General features: G+C 45.7%; 1 protein-coding gene across 1 annotated transcript in view; it reads left to right on the top strand.

Annotated features, from left to right (window-relative positions):
- Nucleotides 1-23,954, top strand: part of LOC311357384 (carbohydrate sulfotransferase 8-like) — a 37,560-nt gene that overhangs the window by 9,191 nt on the left and 4,415 nt on the right. The window contains exon 2 of the mRNA XM_084477319.1: nucleotides 4,366-4,580. Within this exon, the coding sequence (XP_084333445.1) occupies nucleotides 4,391-4,580 (190 nt within the window). The 5' untranslated portion in view covers nucleotides 4,366-4,390. The remainder of the gene's footprint in view (nucleotides 1-4,365; nucleotides 4,581-23,954) is intronic.

The following is a 23,954-nucleotide window of genomic DNA, read 5'->3' as shown; positions in this document are numbered from 1 at the left end:
AACCAAGGATTAAGTATTGGGCCTGGCAGACTGCAGTCGCTACAGTTCAGGTGGGTCACAATAGTCTATCCTAGACCCATAAGCGGGGTCAGCATTAAAAGGAAACTTGGCAGCCGCAGGCGGGTGAGTGAGTGTTGTGTGAGGAGAGACCGCGTAGCTTGAAAATAGTTTGTTTAAACTACTTTGCACCTTTTATAGACTACAGCTTCAGGTAATTTTCAAAAGCAGAGTAGGCCCTGGACGAAGGGTGCAACACGACTGCACCCCAATCCTTTCCATTTGTTTGTATTCCTCAAAGACCACCCCCGGCATCGTCCCCCTGCATGCGGAGCATCTGTAGCGATGAGCTGCAGTTCTTTCTGGTATTTTTTTACGGGTCTTCAAACTTTCACTCTTTTTTTTATGACTTTAAATATCAGCTTGAACCCCTGCCACACCCCTTCCCCCCCAGCCCACCATGAAATGACTTTGCTGCAGTCACAATATTGATACAGCGCAGCGCACTCGCAGCAGTTCAATATAACCAATCGTTTCCTATTTCAGAGTGTTGATGAGAGACCTCGGGGAGCTGGCATTTGCGGATCCGGCACGTGATGGATGGTGCGTCCTGACGGCGCGGCGTGTTTGTGTCTGTTAGTTAGCAGCGGGCGGGCGGGAGAGCGGTGGGGGCGGGGTTACGTGGGGGAGCTGTGTAGATGGCTATTGATGTCTGACGTCTCAATCTGTCATGATAATCTAGACGCCGCGGGGGGCTCCCCACTCTATGCACTATTCTCAGCGATGCCAATCGAAACGGCTCTTATCTGGGCTTGGACATTATCGTATTGAGGTTAAAGGTCGGCCGTGTGTCTCGGTCAGAAGTAGGAACGAGATATTTCGTTGTGTGACGCCATCTGATTTCTGTGTACATATTGGTATTGTTGGGAAATATTTGTTTGAAAAAGTTTGAACTAGTTATCTCAAAAGACCGCCTCAAGGCCATTCTAAGAACAAGCAGTGTAGAAATCCCTCTTCTTAATATGTTTTCTATTGGCTGTAAATCCTTGTGAAACTGTTCACACATTCAAGTTTTTGTTTTTGTTAGTTTTTTTCTAATGAATATCAGGCCTTGGAATGTCTGTCCTTGGCAGAGCAATTTCCAAATATGGGCATGGCCTCACGTTGTGTCAAAAACGCCAGCCAATCAGATTAAATAACTTACCAAAAAAATACTCTCCTCTGAGCAAAGCCTTCCATGCAGATCTCTGTTAATCTTCCCCATCGTTGTTTGTCTATTTTGGATAGAATCCGCTTTGATTGCTCCGTAGATTGCTGCACATTCCTTGGGCAGCTCCATTGTTTTGTTTTCTCATTCAGCAGACTACAGTGCTCCTTGTTTGTCCTGAACCCCTGCCCCCCCCCACCACCCGGTCTCAGGAGTCCTATTACTTTAGATTGTGATACCTGGATGAACACAGTACACTAGAAAGTGTAAGGCCAAGACTAAGACAAAACTAGTTTCCATCATGGAGTTTTGAGAGTCACTCCGTCAAAGAGGCCAGAGGGAAAGGTCGGGGTGTGTTGAGTTTAAAGGTGTTTAAAATGCAGTTAGTACTCCGGTGCATTATTGATGATGAGTTGTCTTGCTTAGGAAGGTTGCAGTGCCAGGATAAAATTAGAAATGTATTGAATGCTTATTGCGTGTGTGTGTGTGTGTGTGTCTGTGTGCGTATACACCTGCTGAACATTTTGACAGGAATCCAGAGGAGCAGATGTTCTCCCTGCTCTCTGGGGGGACAAAGGAGCCCACCAGATCAGTCAGCAGGATCCTCCACCACAGGAAATATGAACAGTAAACACACATGTGCACATATGCATGCGTGCACAAACACTACACATGCAGAGATAAGTATAGACATTGCACAAGAACTTCCCAGATTTATATATATGCACTTATGCTCAAATACACTGGGAGGTAGAGCACTGTGTATGTACGATTTGCCAGCCGCGGTTGTTCACCTCCCCAGTCTGTTCTCTGAGCTGTTCCATGTGGGTGTGCGTGTGTGTGCATATATGCGTGCGTGTGTGCGTGTGCGCGTGTGTGTGCGTGGTGTGTGTGTGTGGGTGTGTGTGAGAGTGATCTCAAATGGAGGATGTCTGCTGAGGGCATCTTAAGTCCTGTCGTGGATGACAGCTATTGGAGGTGAGATTTGCAATCTCAGGGTGTCTGATGTCTCGTAGAAGCCGAAGGAGCTTGATTTCAGTCCAGACACAAAGACCTCCCTTCAGCTAATTTCAAGCGAGACTCTCTGGGAGAAATGGGTCGCCGTTTCAGCAAATAATAGGATATGTGCAAGAACAGAAGCAGCGGGAGAAACATTTGAACTCTATTTTAGGCACTAAGCTGGGGCTTTTATCCACAAATAACCTTTTTAGTGTAACAGATTTTGGTTGTAACATGATTTGGCGTTTTCATTACAAGAATCCAGTGCCGAGCAATGTTTTCTGATTGCCCAGTAAGTATTAACTACCAGCTGCCAAACGTGAACATTTCAGAAGCGGCCATCACGGTCGATGAGTTGATCAAGTGGGCACAAGCATCTCTTTATTATGAATCGTTGCTGACCTTTTGTGACTGTTCCAACTTTTAAAGGACAAGCCCACTGGGCCCATTCGGTTGTTGTTGTTGTTGTTGTTGACAACTCCTAGGAAACAACCCAGAGAAACAATGTTTTTTCCCCTGCTCATTGTGGCTATCCAGTGGATAATGCTTACCTTGGGTGTGCTGCACACTTCATGGCACAATCATGGCTCAGTAGCACATTGCAACAATAAATCAAACCGTGAAGGTAATTCCATCAGCAGAATCTTCTTTAGGATTCATTTGGGAATCTTATCTGTGTTAGGAGAGAGGGAGGAAGGGGGCTAACATCCATACAAGCGAATCATCCTTTCTCACACCTAGAACAGGTAAGGATGGTATTAGGGCCGATGGCTGCAGCCTTGGATTAGGGTCTGAACTGTATGCTATGGTTCATGGCACATGGAGTAGCACGAAACAATGCTTCTTATTTGGGGCGTTACATTTCCTAGTGGGTGTGATTGGTGTGTTAGTATATTCTTCTATTTATCATTTTTAGTGGTCTGAATTTATGTTATGATCTCTCTCTAAAAGTATGCTGAATCCCGTCACAACAGAAGAAAAAACGAAAACAGGTGAAGGTTTCAATTGACCAAGTTAGTGTGGCATTCAGACCACTGCCCCCCCCCCCCCCCCCCTCCATCTAGTCACAAGCAGTAGAAGTGAAGAATGTTGTTGTTGCCGTGGCGATCTTGCCTCTGACCGGACCTCAGTGGATTGGGCCGTCCTATATTTCTAGCCCTACTTCTTGGCAGAGCGCGGCTGTGCTCTGGCCCGGGCGCTTTACCACCGCAGAGTGTGACGCGCACACTCCCTGTCCCCGCTCCAGGATCCCCGACCTCTCCGTCTGTTCCTCCTGTTATTACTCATCAGGAACTTTGTATTTCTTGTGCGTGTGCCGTGGAGTGGATGCTGTAAGGCAGCCTTTCTGTGGCTCCCCACGCCACGGCCACAATCACTCTGATGAGATGAGATGGCCTGTGTGTAGGCTTTGTTTACCGGTTAAGTCCATTTTGTCTGTCTGTGTGTATTATTCGGATGAGGTGTCCACACAGGTTTGCGTGTTTGTTTTCCGTCGCACACCATGGCCTTACATTTGATATTGAATGACTACTGACCCCGCACTGATTCAATCTATCAGTCAGCCATCCCCATCACTTCTATCACTTCATCCATCACCTTTTCGTATTTGTTTTTCTCTCTGGCTCCTTTCTATGTCACTCCGGCGCCGTCTCCGGACCTGCTCCCTCTCTCTGCACACTGTGTGTGTCTCTGTGTGTGTGTCTCTGTGTGTGTGTGTCTGTGTGTGTGTGTCTGTGTGTGTGTCTCTGTATGTGTCTGTGTGTGTCTCTGTGTGTCTCTATGCGTGTCTCTGTGTGTCCCTCTGTGTGTGTCTCTATGCGCGTCTCTGTGTTTGTCTCTTTATGTGTGTCTCTGTGCGTATCTCTGTGTGTGTCTCTGTGTGTGTCTCTGTGCGTCTCTGTGTGTGTCTCTGTGTGTGTCTCTGCGTGTGTCTCTGTGTGTGTCTCTGTGCGTCTGTGTGTGTGTCTCTGTGTGTGTCTCTGCGTGTGTCTCTGTGTGTGTCTCTGTGCGTCTGTGTGTGTGTCTCTGTGTGTGTCTCTGCGTGTGTCTCTGTGTGTGTCTCTGTGCGTCTCTGTGTGTGTCTCTGTGTGTGTCTCTGCGTGTGTCTCTGTGCGTCTCCAGCTCTCATTACCCTGCCTGCTCCGTCTGTGTCCGTCTCTCAGGTGGTGCTGGCCGGGCCGTCCAGGGATGAGCCGGGCGGAGCGTAGGCTGCTGGAGGCCATGTGTCGCAGGAGGAGGCTGCTGCCTCTGGGGATGATGAAGCCGCCCTGCTCCCTGTACTGCTCCTTATGGTGCCTCCTGCTGCTGGGGGCCGGCTCCCTGCTCATCCTCCTGCACCTGCCCGACCTCGCCATCATGGTCCAGCAGCAGACTCCAGGTCTGTACTCGACGTGCATGCTGGTCTATGTCAGGGGAAGTGCCACTTTGGTCGGGTGCCACTTTACAATGTTTAAAAATGATTCACAGAACCCTTGTGCCTGTTATGATTTTCATAATATGCATTTATTTATTTATTTATTTATAACTCTATTGTGGCTTCTCGCATCCCTGTCTAGAGTGACAACGCCTAAAGATCGTCTGCACACACACACACACACACACACACACACACACACACACACACTCTTATCATCTGTGTTCAAATGTATTACAATTACCAGGGCACAAAAGAAAATGTATTCAATCTAACCGATTTAGTGAGATCCCTGTCCCTGCTTACAGCTACACTGAACAGCGATGCACCTTTCAATGCAAGAGTTTGCATTTCTTTAATCCTGGAGAGGATTGTGACTTTTTGTTAATCCATTAAAAATAACCCCTGAACCGCTGAGGAAAGCCTACTTTATATATCCATCAGAGAATGGCTTCCCTCGTTTAACATTGCACTGTGCGTCTTCATAGCTGCCTTCTCTATGTTATTTTGTATGTCCCAATACACAGTATGGAAAATCCAATATGCCGAAAATACCAGGATGTTGTACCATTTTTTTTTTACCTTTTTGGGCTTTTTTGCCCCACAATCCTCTGCACTGCAGAGTATTCATCACATCACAACGAAAGCCCACAAAAGTTAATGGGTAGCACCATTGGTATGCTAATATTGATATCAATTCATTATGGTCTATGTAGTCCATCCATTTTTGTTATATTCTTTGTAGTCCATTATGGTTCATATAGTTCACAGTATCACAGTCCATGTAGTCAATGTATGTAGTCCATGGATTATGGTCCATGTAGTCCATGCATTATGGTCCATGTTCTCCATGAATTATAGTCCATGTAGTCCATGCTATATGGTCCATGTTGTCTATGCATTATGATCCATGTAGTCCATGCATTATGATCTATGTAGTCCATGTATTATGACACCATATAGTCATGCATTATGATCCATGTAGTCCATGCATTATGATCTATGTAGTCCATGTATTATGACACCATATAGTCATGCATTATGATCTATGTAGTCCATGTATTATGGACCATGTAGTCCATGCATTATGGACCATGTAGTCCATGTATTATGGACCATGTAGTCCATGCATTATGGACCATGTAGTCCATGTATTATGGACCATGTAGTCCATGCATTATGCTCTATGGCAGGACATCTTGTCCGAACGGCAAGTCAATCGGGACCCGGCCCATACCTTGTGTTATAAATAAAATAATACGTTATGAAGGCTGGTTTTTTTATGCATTTTTTATGGTCAATAAATAGTTAATGACTTTGAATATACAGTATAGCTGGAGATCATTCACCGCAATCCTCCTCCCCAGATGATCATGGTTCTAATGCGGCTCATTGTTTGCATCGTTGTCTTGGCAACGTTAACTGTTGGAAAGAGTGTTGTGGGTTAGCATTAGCATGGTAACAGATCCTATGGCAAGCGCAAACATTAACAGCTTGACTGTCAAACAGTTATAGGCTTAATATAGAAAGCATCTTATTATATAGTGTGAAATCTTGTGCCTCAGTCAGTGACGTGAGACTGCACTCTGCAGATCGAGTATCAAGCTCATAATATCAGACAGCCAGCCCGATGCAGTCCTTTAAGGAAGCCTGAATATACAGGAGATTGCTGTTTTTGGAATTCAGGATTTTCATCTGTGAAACATCACTTTTTAAAGTCCCTGGCCCTAGATATGGCTTATATTGCTCTGCAGTCATTTATTTAATTTACCGTTGCAACATCAACTGCCATTTGCGATGCAAACTCATTGCTGACAGCTCTTCATAGCCATTGTCAACAGAAAGGTTTGTTGGATACACATTTAGGGACATTTAGACAAGTCATCTACATGACATGCCAGTTGCAGTTTAGTAGTAATTCCTGCTATGAATCTGGTCTTTACGCCCGGAGGTGGTTACTTTCCCTGTTTATTTCCAACACCCGGGAAGTCGCATCAAACACATTATTTGAATGACTTTGATTGAAAATAAAAATGGCAGCACTGGCCGATAAAAGAAATCCACACCGAAACCATGATGAAGGCTAAGCCCTTTATCACCGAAAGCGTTTACCTGTCATCTTCATTCAGCGTCCTTCTGTCAGAAGACGTCTGCGGCTTGGAGATCAGCATTGTCTTGTGTCTCTGTGTTCCGCCCCTCTGTAATCGTGGTGGGCCACTTCTCCAGTGATAACGTTTACCGTGTCACTGGGTCAGCCTCACCAGGGGGGGCCGCCACATTGTACCCGGGGAAACGTCATTTCTCAGATCAATATAACCATAATCGAAAGGCTGCATATCAGAGGCCATTTTTTTTTTAATGGCGTCCCTCTGTGTGTGGTCCGACGGCAGTGGAGAGCAAAAGAGCCTGAAATTGCTTTTTTGTGAAGTCTCCATTTGCCTTCGCCTCTGTTTCCCGTTTGAATTCCTCAATGCCACCACCGATTTAAGCAAACGCTGATATTCAATCGTCCAGAGGAGAGAGTGGCGAGGCTGGCTGGGGTGGGCAGGGCCCCGGCTCTGCCCCCACATGTAATAAGAAAGGCTCCACGCCGGCCGTTAGGCCATTTGCTGTGACCTGTGACTCGCACATGCAGCGACAAATAATAGAAGTTTGCGCCAAGGGAAGGGACTTTTTCAATAGCCCTGCCCTTCCTCTAACCCTGCCTCGATTGTTGGTGCATCCTGAGAATGAGTGCTAGATTTCCTGTTTATTGCGTTCATTATTTAAATGGACAGTCACACACTCACACCCCAAGTGCCTCCTCATTTGAGAGAGAGAGAGAGAGAGAGAGAGAGAGAGAGAGAGAGAGAGAGAGAGAGAGAGAAAGAGAGAGAGATTACATACAGCAGCTTTAATAGGTATATCAATAAAAATAAGCCCGCTTTCCACTCTCAAGCATAAGAAAGGACATGAAAGACATAACTTTCAGGCTATGGCTTTGAATTAAAAAAAACTGAAGCACTGAAACTGACCAAAATAAATGTGCAGAGGCATGCACTTTTATTTGTGTGGAGCAGTGGCGGCTGCTAGTCTTTCAAAGAGGGGAAGCTCATTTCCGGCCTACATCAGATAAATTGTCAATTTATGTATATGTAAATTATCCTCTCTGTTCCTTTTCAAGGAAATGCTCTGTCATACCAACTAGCTGTCTTTTCCAGTGACTTGACCAGTGTCCTCTCAATGGCCAGCAGAGCTAGTCTGCTTAAACGGCCTTGGCCCATTGTGTTAGGTGTAGGACTTGAGACGCTTTAAACAGGAGAAGCTCCTTTATACACCTGCACATGTAGCTCCAATTGTTGCCACTAATGAGAACAGTTAGTAAAGCTGAGGCATTGCACTGTCCAACTCCATGTCTTTAAGGAACACCAAGAAATCACACAACTTTCCCTGCTTTGTCACCCTGCAAGTCCTGATCTGAATACAGGACTTGAAGTTCAGACCTCAGGCTCCCTGAATCAAAGTGATGGCCAACTACCAAAACGATTTTAAACTTCAACAAGGAAATGTGGGAATTTTGTTAAACTGAAGCAAGGAATTGTGTGTATAAGTGTATGAAATGTACGATGAAAATTGTCGCCAAGCAAATATCAAGAAATAGGTTGCAGTTTGTCTTTCGACTCGCTTGCAAAATCCGCAATGGGACGGAGAACTGAAGAGAGCTCCGGCGACGTTTTATAGATCAAAAACACAAACTCAATCAAACGGCAACTCAGTCTTTCGCAGACCCTCCAATCATCACACAGAAGCCCAGCGTCCAGGCCAGCCCACTCCCCCATTCACCTCCAGAGACGCTGAGTGTCCGTGGGAGGGACATAATTGCAACATTATCCAATGACCGTTGACTTTCGACGCACTAAAAAAAGCTGTTCTATGCTGCCCCATTGAAGTGGATGGATGCTGAGCTTCAACAGGCACATGCACTGTGACGCTACGGGAATGTATGAGGAGGAAATCGAGTCAGTCGACCTGCGATAAGCAGCTGATTCCGAACAAACTCGTCTTCGAGATGGACGTGTTCTAACGCATTTTTAGTCAATGAAATGTTAACACAACAGTATATATTTGACCATTTCATTTTTTTAATTTTAGGAGAAGCTGAGCTTCCCTTGCAGTCTTAGAGAAATCGCCACTGGTGTGGAGATATGTATCTGCTAAAATGTTGGTTCTCCTTCCAAGACAATGAAGGTTCCTTTTTTTTGTATTTTCTCCGGTAAAACAAAACCAATGGAAAACATTTGATATTGAAACACGTCTACAAGCTGGATGGCCGACGACGTATACTCTTTGCTATGGAGACGATGTAATACTATTGGACTGATATGGCCTGATGGCAGTAGTCTCTTTACATAGGCCGGGTCGTCTCAACACATTGATTTTCCACCTCCCCCCTTTTGCCTTTGGAAGAAGCAGATCATGTTACACGTAACATTGATTCTCCCATTATGATCCGCCTCAGCTGGCCTTCCCCAGCCCTAACCTCGGAGACACTGCTAAAATTAGAAACACATCTCCAGATCCCATCTAGCTTCACACCGGCTTAACTGTTGCATCTGCTTATGGCTGACTGGGTCTCACCAACCTAATGATTGATTAGCATGCCAGGGATTTGGCCAATAAGAGAGCTGCCCAATCGGATTTCAAGCAGCGATCATAATTTGCACACTGCAGTGTGGAGTTATTCTATTTATATATATATATATATATATATTTCCCCCTTTGTTAGGGTTTATTTAGTTCTTTTTTGGTGTTATGTGTTTGCTTACGGCACAGATGCCTGCTCTGCTTTAGTCACAGTTAAATCAATGATTGCTTCCCACAAAACACTTGAATTTGTAGTTTTAGAGGCATGCCTGCGATGAATTCAAATGAAAATGTAAAAAAATAATTGTTTATATAATGTCCTCACAAAGTGACCTTGGAACGACCAGACATTTCTGGATTAGTAGAACCGGCCATAACTCCTTCCTGTCAAAAGCGTTGCTGTGTTGGACGGCTGGTGACCTGTGACACAGATGATCCTTCTCTCCTGTGAGGACAGAGGGGGCCGCCCTGTCCGTGTCACTGCAGGGGTACGCTCGGAGAAGAAGGGTACATTGAATGAAATAAAACCTCTGGCCCAAGCACAATGTGAAGCAGATTCAATTTCCTCCCGAAAGTGACCTGATAGGGTGTATGTCTGTGTGTGTGTGTGTGTGTGTGTGTGTGTGTGTGTGTGTGTGTGTGTGTGTGTGTGTGTGTGTGTGTGTGTGTGTCTGTCTATCTATTTGAGGCTAAAGAAATCATGTTACAGCAAGCTGATGAGTGATTTGTCAGTCCAGTGTAATTAATGTTCTCCAGTGTTGGCCTAACTTTAGCATAAAAGTACTCTGGGGGCCCCATCTAATTATTATATAGTCGGAGCTGGGCTTTCTCCCAAGGAGAGGGCTGAGCTTCGGCCAGTATAAATATCCTGGCCACGAATAGGTTGCTAATTGGAGCCCTTGGTGTCAGACACGGTGTGCTTGGACTCAAATAAACAATAACAACAACAACAACTGAAATAAACAATTTGGAAAAAGTTTTTATGGCATGAAAACAAAAAGAAGACCAAGTGCCAACAGAGACGTGCGTCACAATCTCGAAACAAAAGTCAGTTGCATGTCGTCGGTGTCGGACAGCAGCGCGGGGGTGTGGTGTAAGTGAGCCAGTGAGAGCGTCAAGTGTCTAAACCAACAGGGCTATTTCTTTCTTTTTACGGGGAGCCGTCGCCAGTGTATAAATATTGTCAGTGAGTCATGGAAGGAACCCGTTTCCGGGATGACTGCTGGGTCGCTGTTTTCCCCGAGGATCAATTGATCGCTTCGCCACAACCTTGGCAGAAAAATGGGCGGTTAAATGATTTTCAGCTGAATCCTGTGTGACCGCCGCACTGACCTGCATGTGTTCCGGGAATGTCGGCCATTACAGTGACATATTGTTGTGATGTAGTTACAGGAGGCAAATCAAATGCTTCATGCCTGACATCGTCTTATGCAGGTGAATATGTGATTTCCCGCAACGCAGAGCAACAAAATCCCCAACGAGATACGACCCGACATCTGAAGCTTTGAGATATTATTATCCAATTAGCAGCCTGAAAATTCTGAGATCAAATATTGAAATAGAAAATGGTTTAATATTTGAGGTTGTATAAATGTATATTCATCATTGGTTCAAGGACATTTCACTTTGATTTTTTTTAGACCTTTTCACTTATTATGTTATGCATTTCAACTTTTGCCTTTGGCTAGATGCACCAGCAGGACAAGAGAGTAATGCGCGAGTAATGAAAATGAGGAGTGACGTACTGAATCTAATTCAACAGAATGAGGACCCTCGAAGCCCCTTAACACTGAAGCTGTAATGAAGGGCCATGCATATTAATTCGCCATACACTGGCTGAATGGACAAGGACAAGCATTGCAAAATAGGACCTCTTTGATACACTAGGGGACCTCTTCAGCCACAAAAGATGTGGATCTGAATAGTAATGTAATATAGATATCTTGGCTAAATAGATGATGAGAACAATTTGAGATAATTACAAAAGAAACGTCAAAAAATGAATGCAGGATTATAATCTCGACGACAACAAATAAAAATGACTAAATATGATTGGCTGGGCGGTGAACGATCGGTTGAGGAGGAGTATATTTGTGGTTCGTTCTGTCCGTTATTAGTGTCCCGGGCTGACTGACGTGGGTGTGCTGACGGGGCCCGGTAAACATCAGATCCCAGCGGGGCCTGAGTCAGCGCCGGAGCCAAGGTCAGGGCCCCTCAGACGAGATCCTTCTGAAGTAAACAGCGGTCTCTCTGGGGTCGTTCCATCCCGCCCCCTTCCTCTCCGGAGCGGCTCATTGGTAATCAGGGAACAGACTTTGATGTGATCCGAGGTCCTCATAATCCACCCCAAGGTCAGGTTTTGTGTTTTCTCCACGTCCTCAGGGGTCTGTGGTTTTAAGTATTAAAGGATTATACAGTGTATTATCAGAGCGCAATAATCATGTAGTAGTAGCAGGGGTAGGAGTGGTAGTAGTTGTAGGAGTAGTAGGAAATTCTATCAATTTGGTTTGTAATGTGCGTGGCAGAGGCGATGTGGAGGACAATAACATTTTTGTTATCAAGAGGTGCCGTGTCGAAGGAATCCTCCTTGAGAAGTGCAGTGGTTGAGATTATTCGACCTCCCTCTGCTCCTATAGAGTATTATTATCATGCTCTAATGTCCAGAGGCAGGCTGCATATTAGACAGCATTAGCATTGTCTGCTGCCACCCACAGAGAGAGAAGGGAAGAGAGACAGAAAGACAGACACACACACACATACACACACACACACAGGAACATTGAAGTGCCAGCAGGCAGTCCTAAGAAGTCATCTCTCTCCTGCCTACACTCGGGGGCCCGGGGAAGGCTCTGACAACTGGCTGCCTAGTCCCACTTCCTGTGGTACACTGTGTGCAAGCTAATTGGCTGGACAATACCTGTCACTGTGTGGCTGACAGTGAGCTGAACACGGGGGCGGTTCACACTGACTTCCACACACACCCACACACACACACACACACACACACACACACACACACACACACACACACACACACACACACACACACACACACACGTACATACACAACTTTACCTATTTAAATGTTAAGAAGTATCTAGATAAACTAGATTGGGCAAATGTTTCAATGTTATAAGCGGGTCATTCTTGTCTGGGAGAAATCAGATCGGGTAAAACATTGTGCCAAACAAGCTTCCTGACGCAGTGAAGCCCAGAAGTTGTGGGCTTTCCACATTCTTCCATTCATATCCCCGCCTCACGTAGAGGGAGCGGAGTGAACCAGGCAGGCTATTCTGTGAAACCAGCTCTAATGCAGCGGCCAAGGAGGGATCACTATCAGAGAGCACAGTGGATCCTCCCAGACTCCTCTGCTCTGAGCCTTCTCCTCCTCCCCCCCGTCCCAATTTGAACAAAGGTCACCCATAGTTCAGTAGCAGAGTTCACAATCCCCACGGCTACATCTTGAGCCGCCCTCCCCCTCAACTCTCCCTAAAGCCCCCTCGGTGCTTGCATTAAGAAGGGCCCGTGACGAACACGATTCACTTATTAACCGTTCGATCTATAGATGGCCTCTCTGAGCCCACAGAGTACACCGTTGCCAACGTAAAGTTCCTTTTTTTTTCTTTTTTTTTCCCGGTGTGTGTGGTAAATACCACTCGCTGTCCTGACCATCGACTCTTCTTACCTCTGAGGTTTTGGTGAGCGCACGGGCAGGGCCGTAAAGGGAACGACTCTGACACTGATCAATGTGAAGGCTTGTTTGTTACGCACCCCTGGGAATTGATAAAAGAAGAGGTACAGCAACCAAAATAATTAAAGTGCGTTGTCTATTCTGACTTTGACTCCACCTAGATGTGGTTTTCTTTATAGCACCAGGGGCCTGTGGCATGAAGGTTTTTTAACAAGGCAGGAATGACCGGACTGACCAACTGCAATAGCTGAATGAAGAACTTAATGGGACACTTTTATGAAACCATAATCGTTTTGGCTACATTACGAGCAATTGGATGCTGTGTGCTTATTTCTTTGGCCCCTTGGATGCAAGGTTATATCGTATTGTGAAGAAAGAGGGGGTTTAGTGTGTGTGTGTGTGTGTGTGTGTGTTTGTGTATATATATATAAATATATATAAATATATTTATATATATATTATTATTATTTTCTCTTTTTTCTGTTTTCTGTCGGGGTTGTCTGTTGAGCAGCTGTTGATGTTGTTGTGTGTTGTGATAAATAGCCGTGGCTGTGTTTCCCCAGGTTAATGTATGCTGTGTGGCTCACAGCAGAGTGATTAGCATGATGGTATTAGCCAGATGGTATTTTGCTTACTGTCTTTTTCCATCAACACTTGGCATCTTGTTTAATCCAAGACTTGCGAAAAAGAAGGGATTCTGGTGAACGGTGGGTTATTAAATATCTCGCCCTGAATCGCATAAAAAAATATCTCCCTCCTAACTGTTAAACATGACATCGTCGGGGGAGACGAGACAGGCCTCCATATTGGGGGGGGGGGGGGGGGGCAGGTCGCTACTGTCTCGGCCAGGAAGTGGCGGTGTTGAATGCCTGTGATCACGGGTTCTCGTTTCCTTAGCGACAGCAGAACATCGTCGGCGCCGCCGCCGCCCCGTCCTACACGTTGGTCACTTGAGATCGGATGTAGGGGGAGGAAGATGCATTTCATCTCAGAGCGTCGCGCTCTTCCAGGAGGGCAGCGCCCATCAAAGCCACATCATCTCTGACCCAGTGGACACGTAAAAACAGCTTTTGCAGGGTTTTTTCTGAGCTGAGTAGGGGAAAAAAAATAGTATTTATGCACAACTATAGTAACATAAAAATGGAAGTCGATTTTAAAAGCCACTTAGTAGTACGAAAAAAGTGTATAAATCGTCAAATATTTCCAGTTCCCATTAATTGGCAAAACATGTTACTCATGGTTTCAGCTACAGAATAACTATTAACTATTAGAACTATATTTAAACCGAGGAACATGTTCAGTGTTTCCCACAGACCAGGTAATGTGTGGTGCCCCCCTGCAGGGTTGGCAACTTTTGGTTTTTGGCCGGAGTGAGACTCTGTAGAATCTTATAATGCTTACATTATAACCGCAGGTGGAATTGTTAAGGGGGGGGAGTTGGATTGCGGGCGGACGGGATTGTTGTGTTGGATTGCGGGCGGACAGGATTGTTGTGTTGGATTGCGGGCGGACAGGATTGTTGAGGGGGGGGTGGGGGGTGTTGGATTGCGGGAGTGATGTTCTCTGAACCCCGCTGGCGCTTTTATAACCCCATGACAGAGATGTCTGATGGCAATTTGTGAGTACCATTACCTCCTTAATGCAGCAAAATGTTTCCCTGATGACCTGCTCGTCATTTTCACCTGTTTGAGACACAGGGCCCCAAATCAAGTATGCATACCTCCCCAGGGTTTTTGTCATTAGCGCTGGAAAGGGAGAGGCTCATAAAAAACCTGGATGGAGATCAACACATCTGGGGTGGTTCAGAACAGCATCAGAGACGCTCGTTGGTAGCAGAAAAAAAAAGAATAATTTCCACTAATGGTTGTTAGAGCTAGCCTTATTTCTAAAGGTGAGATGCATTGTTAACATGATTCACAGAGAATCATGTTATTGAGCTCTGTACTAATGCCATGAAAGAGCTTTTCTATTGAACGATGCAAAGAATACAACACGGCACGGCATTGAAGAACTCATTGGTCTTTCAAAATGGCAGCTAGGACTGGGACTGCCTTCCGGCTGAAAATGCAAAGCAGCTTTTACATATTTTAAATATTTACTTATAGTGCCTATCTATATTTATAATACTCTCCAAAGAAGAGGCTTAGTCACTTGTTCTATGCCCTCGGTAACAGCAGAAGACGGGTTCTAGTAAAGGAAGATGGGTAGCAAGTTGTCCTATAAAGGGTAACAGCCGTGCTGGGCCTCATGTGTCCACTCCCTGCCGGCCTCATTGATAATGGATAAAGGCTACAGCAGTAGGCTTTGACCGTGAAGAAGACACATACTATTACTTTTTTAAACAGCAATTGTACAGGAAACATACCACATGTCTGCATATGGTCATCTAGGAAACTCCTTAAAGATCTTCATAGATGATGTCTGCAGTGCATCCCTTGTTGTTTTGGATGTCCACCCCTAGCGTTTACCCACAGCCTCTCTACGCCTTCCCACTCCCCTCCCTCCAGATGTGTGGCGGTGGCGTGACGCGACAAGCCACCGATTCTCCACTTGTTCCAAACAGATGAGTTCTCTCCCACTGTTTAATTCATCAGCTTGTTCTCAAACAACTCTCTGGCATGGTATCGCTTGTTGTTTCCTTGAACTGACGCAGGGCGCTATGAATAACACAATAAGCTCAATGAATAATACAGTGTGCGTGTGTGTGTGTGTGTGTGTGTGTGTGTGTGTGTGTGTGTGTGTGTGTGTGTGTGTTTGTGCGGGTGTGTGCGTGTGCGTGCGTGATACAGTGTGTGGGTGTGCCTCCAAGCTGCTAACATTTTGTGAAGACACAAACAAAAGGTAATACTGTTCCACTATCTTTGTCCTAATATGTTGGTGTGTTGAATGTTTTGTTTGCAGGGGTGCAAATAGGTTGCTATACAAGCATGATGTTACATGAAATTAGCTTGTAATCAAATGCATCGTCCTCTCCTGATGCCAGTTCTTAAATGAGAGGTTAATGACCAGGAATATATAAATAGAGGGTTTCATATACCTTATTCAGAGAAACGCAATGAAGTCAAAGACAGCCTCATAAATGATAATGGAGGCAGGACTTGACGAACTGACTGGACAAACAAAGTAAGAACTAAGTTTTACTGGGTGCACTACTGGGGGGGGGGGGAGCTGAGAAAAAAGTTGTGTCTGTGCAGTCTTGCGCAGGAGTAGAGCAGTTGGTGTGGAGAAGGATCACTGCATCTCATGATGACACAAACACACAGCAGGGGGCTGGGCCTTGGGATCAGGGTAGGGATGCTTAGATGGAGCGCACCAGAAGCACATCCTTGAAGTGACGTCCTGGAGAGAGATTGCCACAACACTCCTTTTTAAGTTTCCTCTTGGATCGTTTGCTTAAGGATTGCAAAATATTGGGAGAGATGTCGTAAGGCGAAGGGGGATTGTTTGTTGGGCTGCGTGTTTTGAGACTTTTGTTTATAAACATAAACTTTGTTGAAATAACTCTGTTATGCTTCTGGTTTGACCGTAGGTCTGACCAATGAGAGATGTGCACTTCTTGCAAGCCATGAGGCATTGTTTTGGACATGTTTAGCACTATTGGAGAAAAAATATAATTTCTCCATTAAATCTCATCGAATACAAAAGGTCATCAATGCCCAAGGTCATTAATGACATGATAACAAGCATCAAAGACCTGCCATCCATCTCTCAACGTCCACCCTTGGTAAACTGAAGCTGATGAATTGATTGATTCCCTGGCATAGACATGATTAGACATGCTGCACCATGCAATCCTTACTGTTTGGCAAGGAGGCTAAACCTCTGCAAATGAATGGTACTTCACTCTGAATGAGACTGGTGGCAGGCCAGCATCTCAGAGAAAGTGCATTTTATTTCTAGATAAATAATAAACAATACTGCTGCACTGGAAAACAGTTGACAGCAACTCGCAGACAGCCCACATTGCTGTATGTAGGGCAGATAGTAATGTGAGGACAAAATGGTATCTTTCCCCTAGGCCGCGGTTGTCACTTTATAAAGTGAGTCTTGAGATGAGCTCCGACCAGAATGTAAGTAAGCGGGCTCAAAGAGGACACATTGTTTTCTTCTTTTTCGTTTTTGTTTTTTTGTGGACGGGGACGGGAGGACGGAAAATCAAAGTGAGCAGCGGTCGCCCATATTGCCTGGTTCACAAAGCAAAAGCCTCCTGCGCTGAAGCCACTCAGCAGCTGTTCCTCTCTGAGCCGCGCTAATGAAACCCAACAGTTTTGAAACATGTTACCTCTGCCCATCGCTCTCTCATCCCCTGCCCTGTGGCGCTCCTTGTTCCCGCTTATTATTGCGCACATCTCTTCTAACTCCACTAAAAGGTATCTTTTATTGATGGATGCGCGGTTATGAATATTTGAAGCGTTTTTTTTTTTTTTGGCATGACTTGAAAGCCATCCAGAGGGAGCTTGGTTAAGAGGAACGCCCCTGTCACGAGGGCTCTCGCTCCGTAGCTGCGGTAACAAGTTGAGACACTCAGATGGAGGCAGAGACCTGGGCCAGCCCCGGCAGCGTGTCAAAACACCGCCGATCAGATGCGCTGCTCGGGCTTTGAAGATGTTTAACGTTTTATTCGAGGTTTTCCGAGGGCCACGGTTCTCGGAGCGCGTTCACGCGCGGTCTGGGAAAGCAAGCGGCGTTCATCAACACCGCCTGTCAGGATGATGTATGTAGGAGGTGGTTTATATTCCAAATGTATGCCAATGTATACGTGTTGTTTTATCAGACCATTCAAATGTGGGAGGTGAATAGCCTCATTATGATGTTTTTAATTATACTGAACAACTGAGTCACTATGGTATTTTTGTACTTGTCATTTTTATTCAAATACAAATTCTGATACCACACTTTTGTACCGCTTTTATACGATATCCTGTATTAGCTTATTATAAAGCAGACTAGTCCAAATGTACTATTCCTTAATTTCCTTTTAATTGGTCTACTTTGAACACGATGTTTCTTCCCTTTGAATCAAACATATATATTTTTGGAAGAGCCTGTTCTGCTTCTCCATGCCCCAATTTCAAGAAACTGGATTTCCAGGTAAACCGAATATGTGAAGTCAGGATTCAGGGCGTGTAAACCGAGCTTCTACCAAGCTTTAGACTGACCTCTGTTTAGTTACCATGGCAACTCATGCTGTGAGCCTCACCTGCAGCAGGCCTGGCACATAGCAGGTGTGCTCTGAGATAACTCCGCCCACGGCCACAGTGGGGAATTCTCTCTGTCGTCTCATTGGGTCGGATAATTCCCCGCACAACTCCTTAGGGTTATCAAAAACGTAATCCAAGCCTTTTTCCATCTTATTAGCATTTGACCTTAACAATAATCTTAACGAGACATTCACTAAAAGGCAATTTCCATACAGACACTTGATAAGAGTGTTTTAACCCATGCTTGCAGTAGGCTATTTAAGAGTGATCCATGTGTATTAACCATGACATAATGGCTTGTCTCTTTGATTGTTTGGATCTGCGGTTGGTTTTGGGGCGCAGGTCGTTCCTAGCACCCCTGCACCCCGGGCTGTGGGGCCTCACAGTTTGGCAGCTGCGAGGGTTTTACTCGTTCGTTTTTTTTGTGGTATCTTTAGTATTCTCAATGCCCTCCCTGACGACTCCCAGCAGAAAACCACCGGAGATCGGCCCAAGGTTAAGATGAATAAACTTTAGGGGTGTAACGATACGCGTATTCGAACCAAAATATTTCGGTACGGGTCTAACGGTTCGATGCACGTTTCATTTCGGTACGTACCGAAAAAAATTATATATATATATATATATAATTTTTTTTTTTTAATTAAGTTTTTATTGATTATCACACACTCTGTTAGTGTCTTGTCTTGTCCTGATGTTTTGTGTTGAGGACCACAATGGAAATAAGTCCTGGACTTTACTGTGTTTTTATCCTCAATTGTATTTGATGTCTTTTCATTTGTGTAAGGCATTTGTTTGATACAATTTAACAAATCAAATCAAAATCTAATTGTTAAAATAATAAATATATAATTTATATATATATATAATAATATATATATATATTATAATAAAAACTGCTGTACCGAAAAACATACCGAACCGTGACTTAAAAACCGAGGTACGGTACAGGGCCAGGGTAAGCTTCCAGAGTTTACATGTATTGCATTTATTCCATTCAAGCTATTCATTCAACATATGCATATTTAAAAACCTTCCCTTCTTCAAAAAGGGTCTAAAGATCTACATCCCTTAATAACCTACACCACCAGTATCGCCTCATGGCCCATCATGGACGAGACAATTCCTGGTAAACAACAGCCAAAGGCATGACCAACAACATGAACAAGAAACACATTCAAAACACCTGCAATAAACCATACAAAAAAACGTGTAAGCCGTGAGGACACAAACACACACACACACACACACACACACACACACACACACACACGCACACACACACACACACACACACAAACAACCACACACACAGCATATCTATGGATAGTGCAATATCACTTAAGACCCCTTTATTTCCCAACGCCGATACAAAAGCATTGGAGCACGGAAGCCAGCGTCAGCAATGGTGGACCCAGTGGAGCCATGCAAAGGGCATTAAAACAAGAAGGCAACGTAATGACCTTTGGGCTGGGCATCCCTCTACGTGGGGCACAGAGCTGTCGTCTTCATGGGATCTGGAAGGCCTGGGCAATATTTTCTGTGTGAGGATTCTGATTTTAAATCACCCCCTGTGCTAGGTGTAATCATTCCTGAGAAATGAGGATAAACTGCTTATGGCGATGATCTTGTTATGCTGAAACATGCTTGGCATCGTATTTGAGCAGAAGCTACACTTTAACATAAGCTACACTGAACGGCACCGTCCTTCTTGATCTTGGATATGATTGGATTATACAATATCTGAGTGTTTTGTAACCTTTGTTTTGGGTGTTTTTTGCAACCGTTATGTCTTCCCATTCCGCACCTATTGCACTTATGGGTGTCCGACCCGGGTTCAGCCTTGGGGATGATTCAAGTGTTTCATATTCTACCTGTTGAAGGAGGGATCCCTCTTCTGTGGGATTTGAGGAGTTCTAGAGGGCTTGAGGTCCGGATGTTATGTATAATTTGGGCCTGGGAAGCTCTTTGAGTCTGTACCTGTCATCAAGGGCTTTACAATGGACATGACTTGATTATTTAACTCTGAACAAATAAAGTTAACAGTATGTTTACCAAAGTTACTAAAAGAAAACTGAAGGTTGAAAGGGTGAGTAGGAACGTGTGTTTACAAAGAGTCTAACGTGGAGTTTGATGTTGTTGAATGGACTTCTTATGGATCAGTGTGATTCGCTGTGGGTTTCCAATATGTAAATATTTATGCAAGCAACCTAAAAACTGTCTGGTGTGCACAAAAAGCCTAGGTAGGTCTTAAAAGGTGTTATCAAGTGAGTATGTATTATTCAGCCACAATAAATTGGCCCGACTTTTTGTCTGGTCCTGTCGTGTCCTGAATCCTGATTGGCCAGGTGTTGTCTGCAGCTGTCACTTATTATTCATCAGTATCTTTGTCCAGTAGTGTGGCTGTCCTCTATTCAATCATAAGTGGATTACGTTTCATAGACTTTGGAACATGCAGTCCAACTCAAATGCATGTCTCCTACCTGGCTGTCATTCTTCATCCCTCTCAGAATCAATATTTCTCTGGCGTGTGTTTTGACATTGCAGCAAGTGGTTCATCTCTGGAGCCTTTGATCTACCTTGCAGTCTCTAAGCGTCTCACAGTGTTGCCCTTGGCCTCTTTAGCAGTCAGCCAGTAATAGAGTTGGGAGAGGTATCCCCTTTCTTAGCACGACTGTGGGGAATCAAATGTCAAGGTGCACCACAGACCTCATCTTTTCAGTTTGATAATAAGACCCCCACAAATCCTGAGTCGGCAGTATATTGTGGGGTAGCTCAGCCTCGCAGCTCCCCTGAGTTATTGCATTAGTTGTCTGGATAACCCCAAGTTTTGGGCTTGAAACTCCCCAGATTTGATTGTGTGCTAGCTTATAAAAACTCTGGCTACGCAACACTTCATCATCTTTGTGTGTGTGTGCGTGTGTGTGTGTGTGTGTGTGTGTGTGTGTGTGTGTGTGTGTGAGAGAGCATGTGTCTAAAAGCAAGTGTGTTGTTTCTGTACAGCATGAACTATGTGCAGCGGACTGCTCTTTGGTGTCATACCGTAGGTGTCCATTCTCGCCAACCACTCGACTAAAAGCCCTGCTTGTGTATTCCTGCTGTACGGAGTGCATCTGATAGGATCAGTACAGTATGCATTACGCCGCTCTTTATCTCTTGCAGAACAGGGGGCCTTTGAAGTCTGCTTCTATCACCTGCCCGTCTCATAATGGTGCGCAGGGGGCTGTTTGCAGCAGCGGATACAGCTCATCTTCCAGAAAGTATTGACTACTCAGACCCCTTAGAAAGCTTGATGTGGAAACCTCATCGCTGTTGAATGGCGTTGTTTGTTTATGCGTCGTGAGCGTTGTTTCGTGTCACCCGAGTTGTGCCACGCATGAGGACTACAGAACACACACACACGCTCCGACACGTAGGGCTAGCTTTAGCAAAAGAAAAGCAAGAGCAATTGTGGGGCCGTTCTTCGTGAAAGTTGACCACGACCTATCCTTCAGTGGATGAGGTGTGTGTGTGTGTGTGTGTGTGTGTGTCTGTGTGTGTGTGTGTGTGTGTGTGTATGTGTGTGTGTGTGTGTGTGTGTGTGAGTGAATTGGTTTGTCCCTGCATGCTTACGTTGATACAATAATGAAATACTATATTTAGAAGTATGTCTGTGTGTGTGTGTGTGTGTGTGTGTGTGTGTGTGTGCCTGTGTGTTTGTGTGTGTGTGTGTTCCCAGGTCAGCGACCTAAGCCGTGGGCGTACGTCGACCCGCCGGTCGGGTAGGCGCTGAGCTGGGCACAACGGCCGGCCCACTGTGTAATTAATTAGGCTCCTAGGAGAGGGGAGGGGGCGCGCTGCCGGAGGAGCGGGTCAGTGAACACACCTGTTAGCCGGCGATTTGGCTGCGTCCCCTCCCCCGGCCCGATGTTTAGCTACTGTTAGCACTTTTATAGCCGCACTTGGAAAATATGTCACAAGCAGCAGTTTTACGGAAGGAAAAAAAAGAGTAGTAAACTTTTTCTTTATGTCGGGTAAAACGGGGATGAGTTGGAGCAGACGACGACAGGGAGGCTGAGCGGGGAGTGACGGAGGCGGACCGGGGTGGATGTTTGTGCCGGTGTGTTCTCTCGGACTGTCTTGTCTTATATCCATCCATCCAGGACCCACACTGTGGAGAACCCCCCCCCCGCCCCCCCTGCCCCCCCCGCCACCGCCCCCCCCAGCCGCCCACCCCCCCCCCCCCTGCCCCCGCCACCCACCGTTCTGCACTGTCGGCTCTTCTCAGCTGCCAGCCCCAATGTTTGTTGAAACGTCCGCTGACCGATGTGCAAGGAGTGTTTTTGTGTTTTTGTGGGAGAAGGTGTGTGTGTGTGTGTGTGTGTGTGCGTGTGTGTGCGTGTCTGTGTGCGTGCGTCTGTGTGTGTGTGTGTGTGTGTGTGTGTGTGTGTGTGTGTGTGTGTGTGTGTCTGTGTGTGTGTGTGTGTGTGTGTGTGTGTGTGTGTCTGTGTGTGTATGTGAGAAATGATGCGATCCATCCGTTGGAGGAGAATATGCGCTAACGTATGCAGATCAGCGAGGACAGACGGCGCTGTGTCATCCACTCGTAAGAAGTACAACTTTCCAGACGAGGTTCCTCTCTGGAACGATGAACAATGGGCCTTTAGTTTGTGTACAGAGGTGCCTAAACAAATTACCCAGTTTACACGTGAAAAACCATGCACAGCACTTTGTTTAAACACACACACGCACGCAGGCACTCAAACACACACACACACACACACACACACACACACATAGCCAGCAAGCATGGACTGGCTGCTGTCTCCCAATTGAGCCCATTGGCCCTGACGTGTAAATCGGTTGGTTCACGTCAGTGTGGCAGAACTAATAGCATCGCCGTTGACACACACACTACACACACTACACAACTGCACACACTCGACACACTGCTCCACCGACAGCACCCAACATCCCCTCAAACAGCAATCAGTCTCCACTTCTGCTGCTGCTGCTAGAACCTCGGGGCCCCCAACTCTGAAACCGTGTCGTAATTTGATCCAACATGGAGGACAATAATGGAGCGCAATGTGCTGTGGGTTGAGCTCAATTTTAAAACCATCCACATCAAGGTGTGGTGACAGGAAGCGGGAGTAATCCTCTGAGAGTTTTTTGAAGTGGGGCTATGTTTGTTTTTTCCCTTCCTCAGTCTCCCGGGGGCGTGTGGGGGCGGGGAGGTGGGCGGCGTGGGGAGGCAGGTGTGAGCTTGGAGTGTCTCTGCAATAGATCCGTTACTGTTATGGCGTAGGTGAGCCCTACAGCCATGCTTAACATGTTCCTGCCGTGGTCGTGGGTTCATGTTTTATAATATGACGGCTGGTTCCAGCTAACATGTGCCACCGCTTATGTGCTCTCGCCTAGCACTTGATGATTTACAACCCTGTCATGGTATAACGTATGTTGGTGACATGGTGATTAACACGCCTCCCCGTAGCAGGCTTTCCTCAGAGTATACCGCTCGTTCGTAACTGTATACGTTACGAGTCATTGTTGTCCGTGGAGAAACCACAGCCTCACCCCAATGCTCAGATCCAGCAATATGAGCGACTACCGTTCTATTCGGGTTGCACCTCTGAGACCCAATTTTCAACTAGCCACACACCCACACACACACCCACACACTCTTTTCACCACACTGACATCTCACCAGGCCTGATGGCGAGCGACTGTGTGTGTGTGTGTGTGTGTGTGTGTGTGTGTGTGTGTGTGTGTGTGTGTGTGTGTGTGTGTGTGTGTGTGTGTGTGTGTGTGTGGGTGTGTGTGTGTGTGTGTGTGTGAGGCGCA

The sequence above is a fragment of the Micromesistius poutassou genome (assembly GCF_964030765.1).
Source record: "Micromesistius poutassou genome assembly, chromosome: 13".
NCBI classification, from domain to species: Eukaryota; Metazoa; Chordata; class Actinopteri; order Gadiformes; family Gadidae; genus Micromesistius; species Micromesistius poutassou.
Note: the sequence above shows the minus strand (reverse complement) of the source record. Positions and strands in the feature narration are given on the sequence as shown.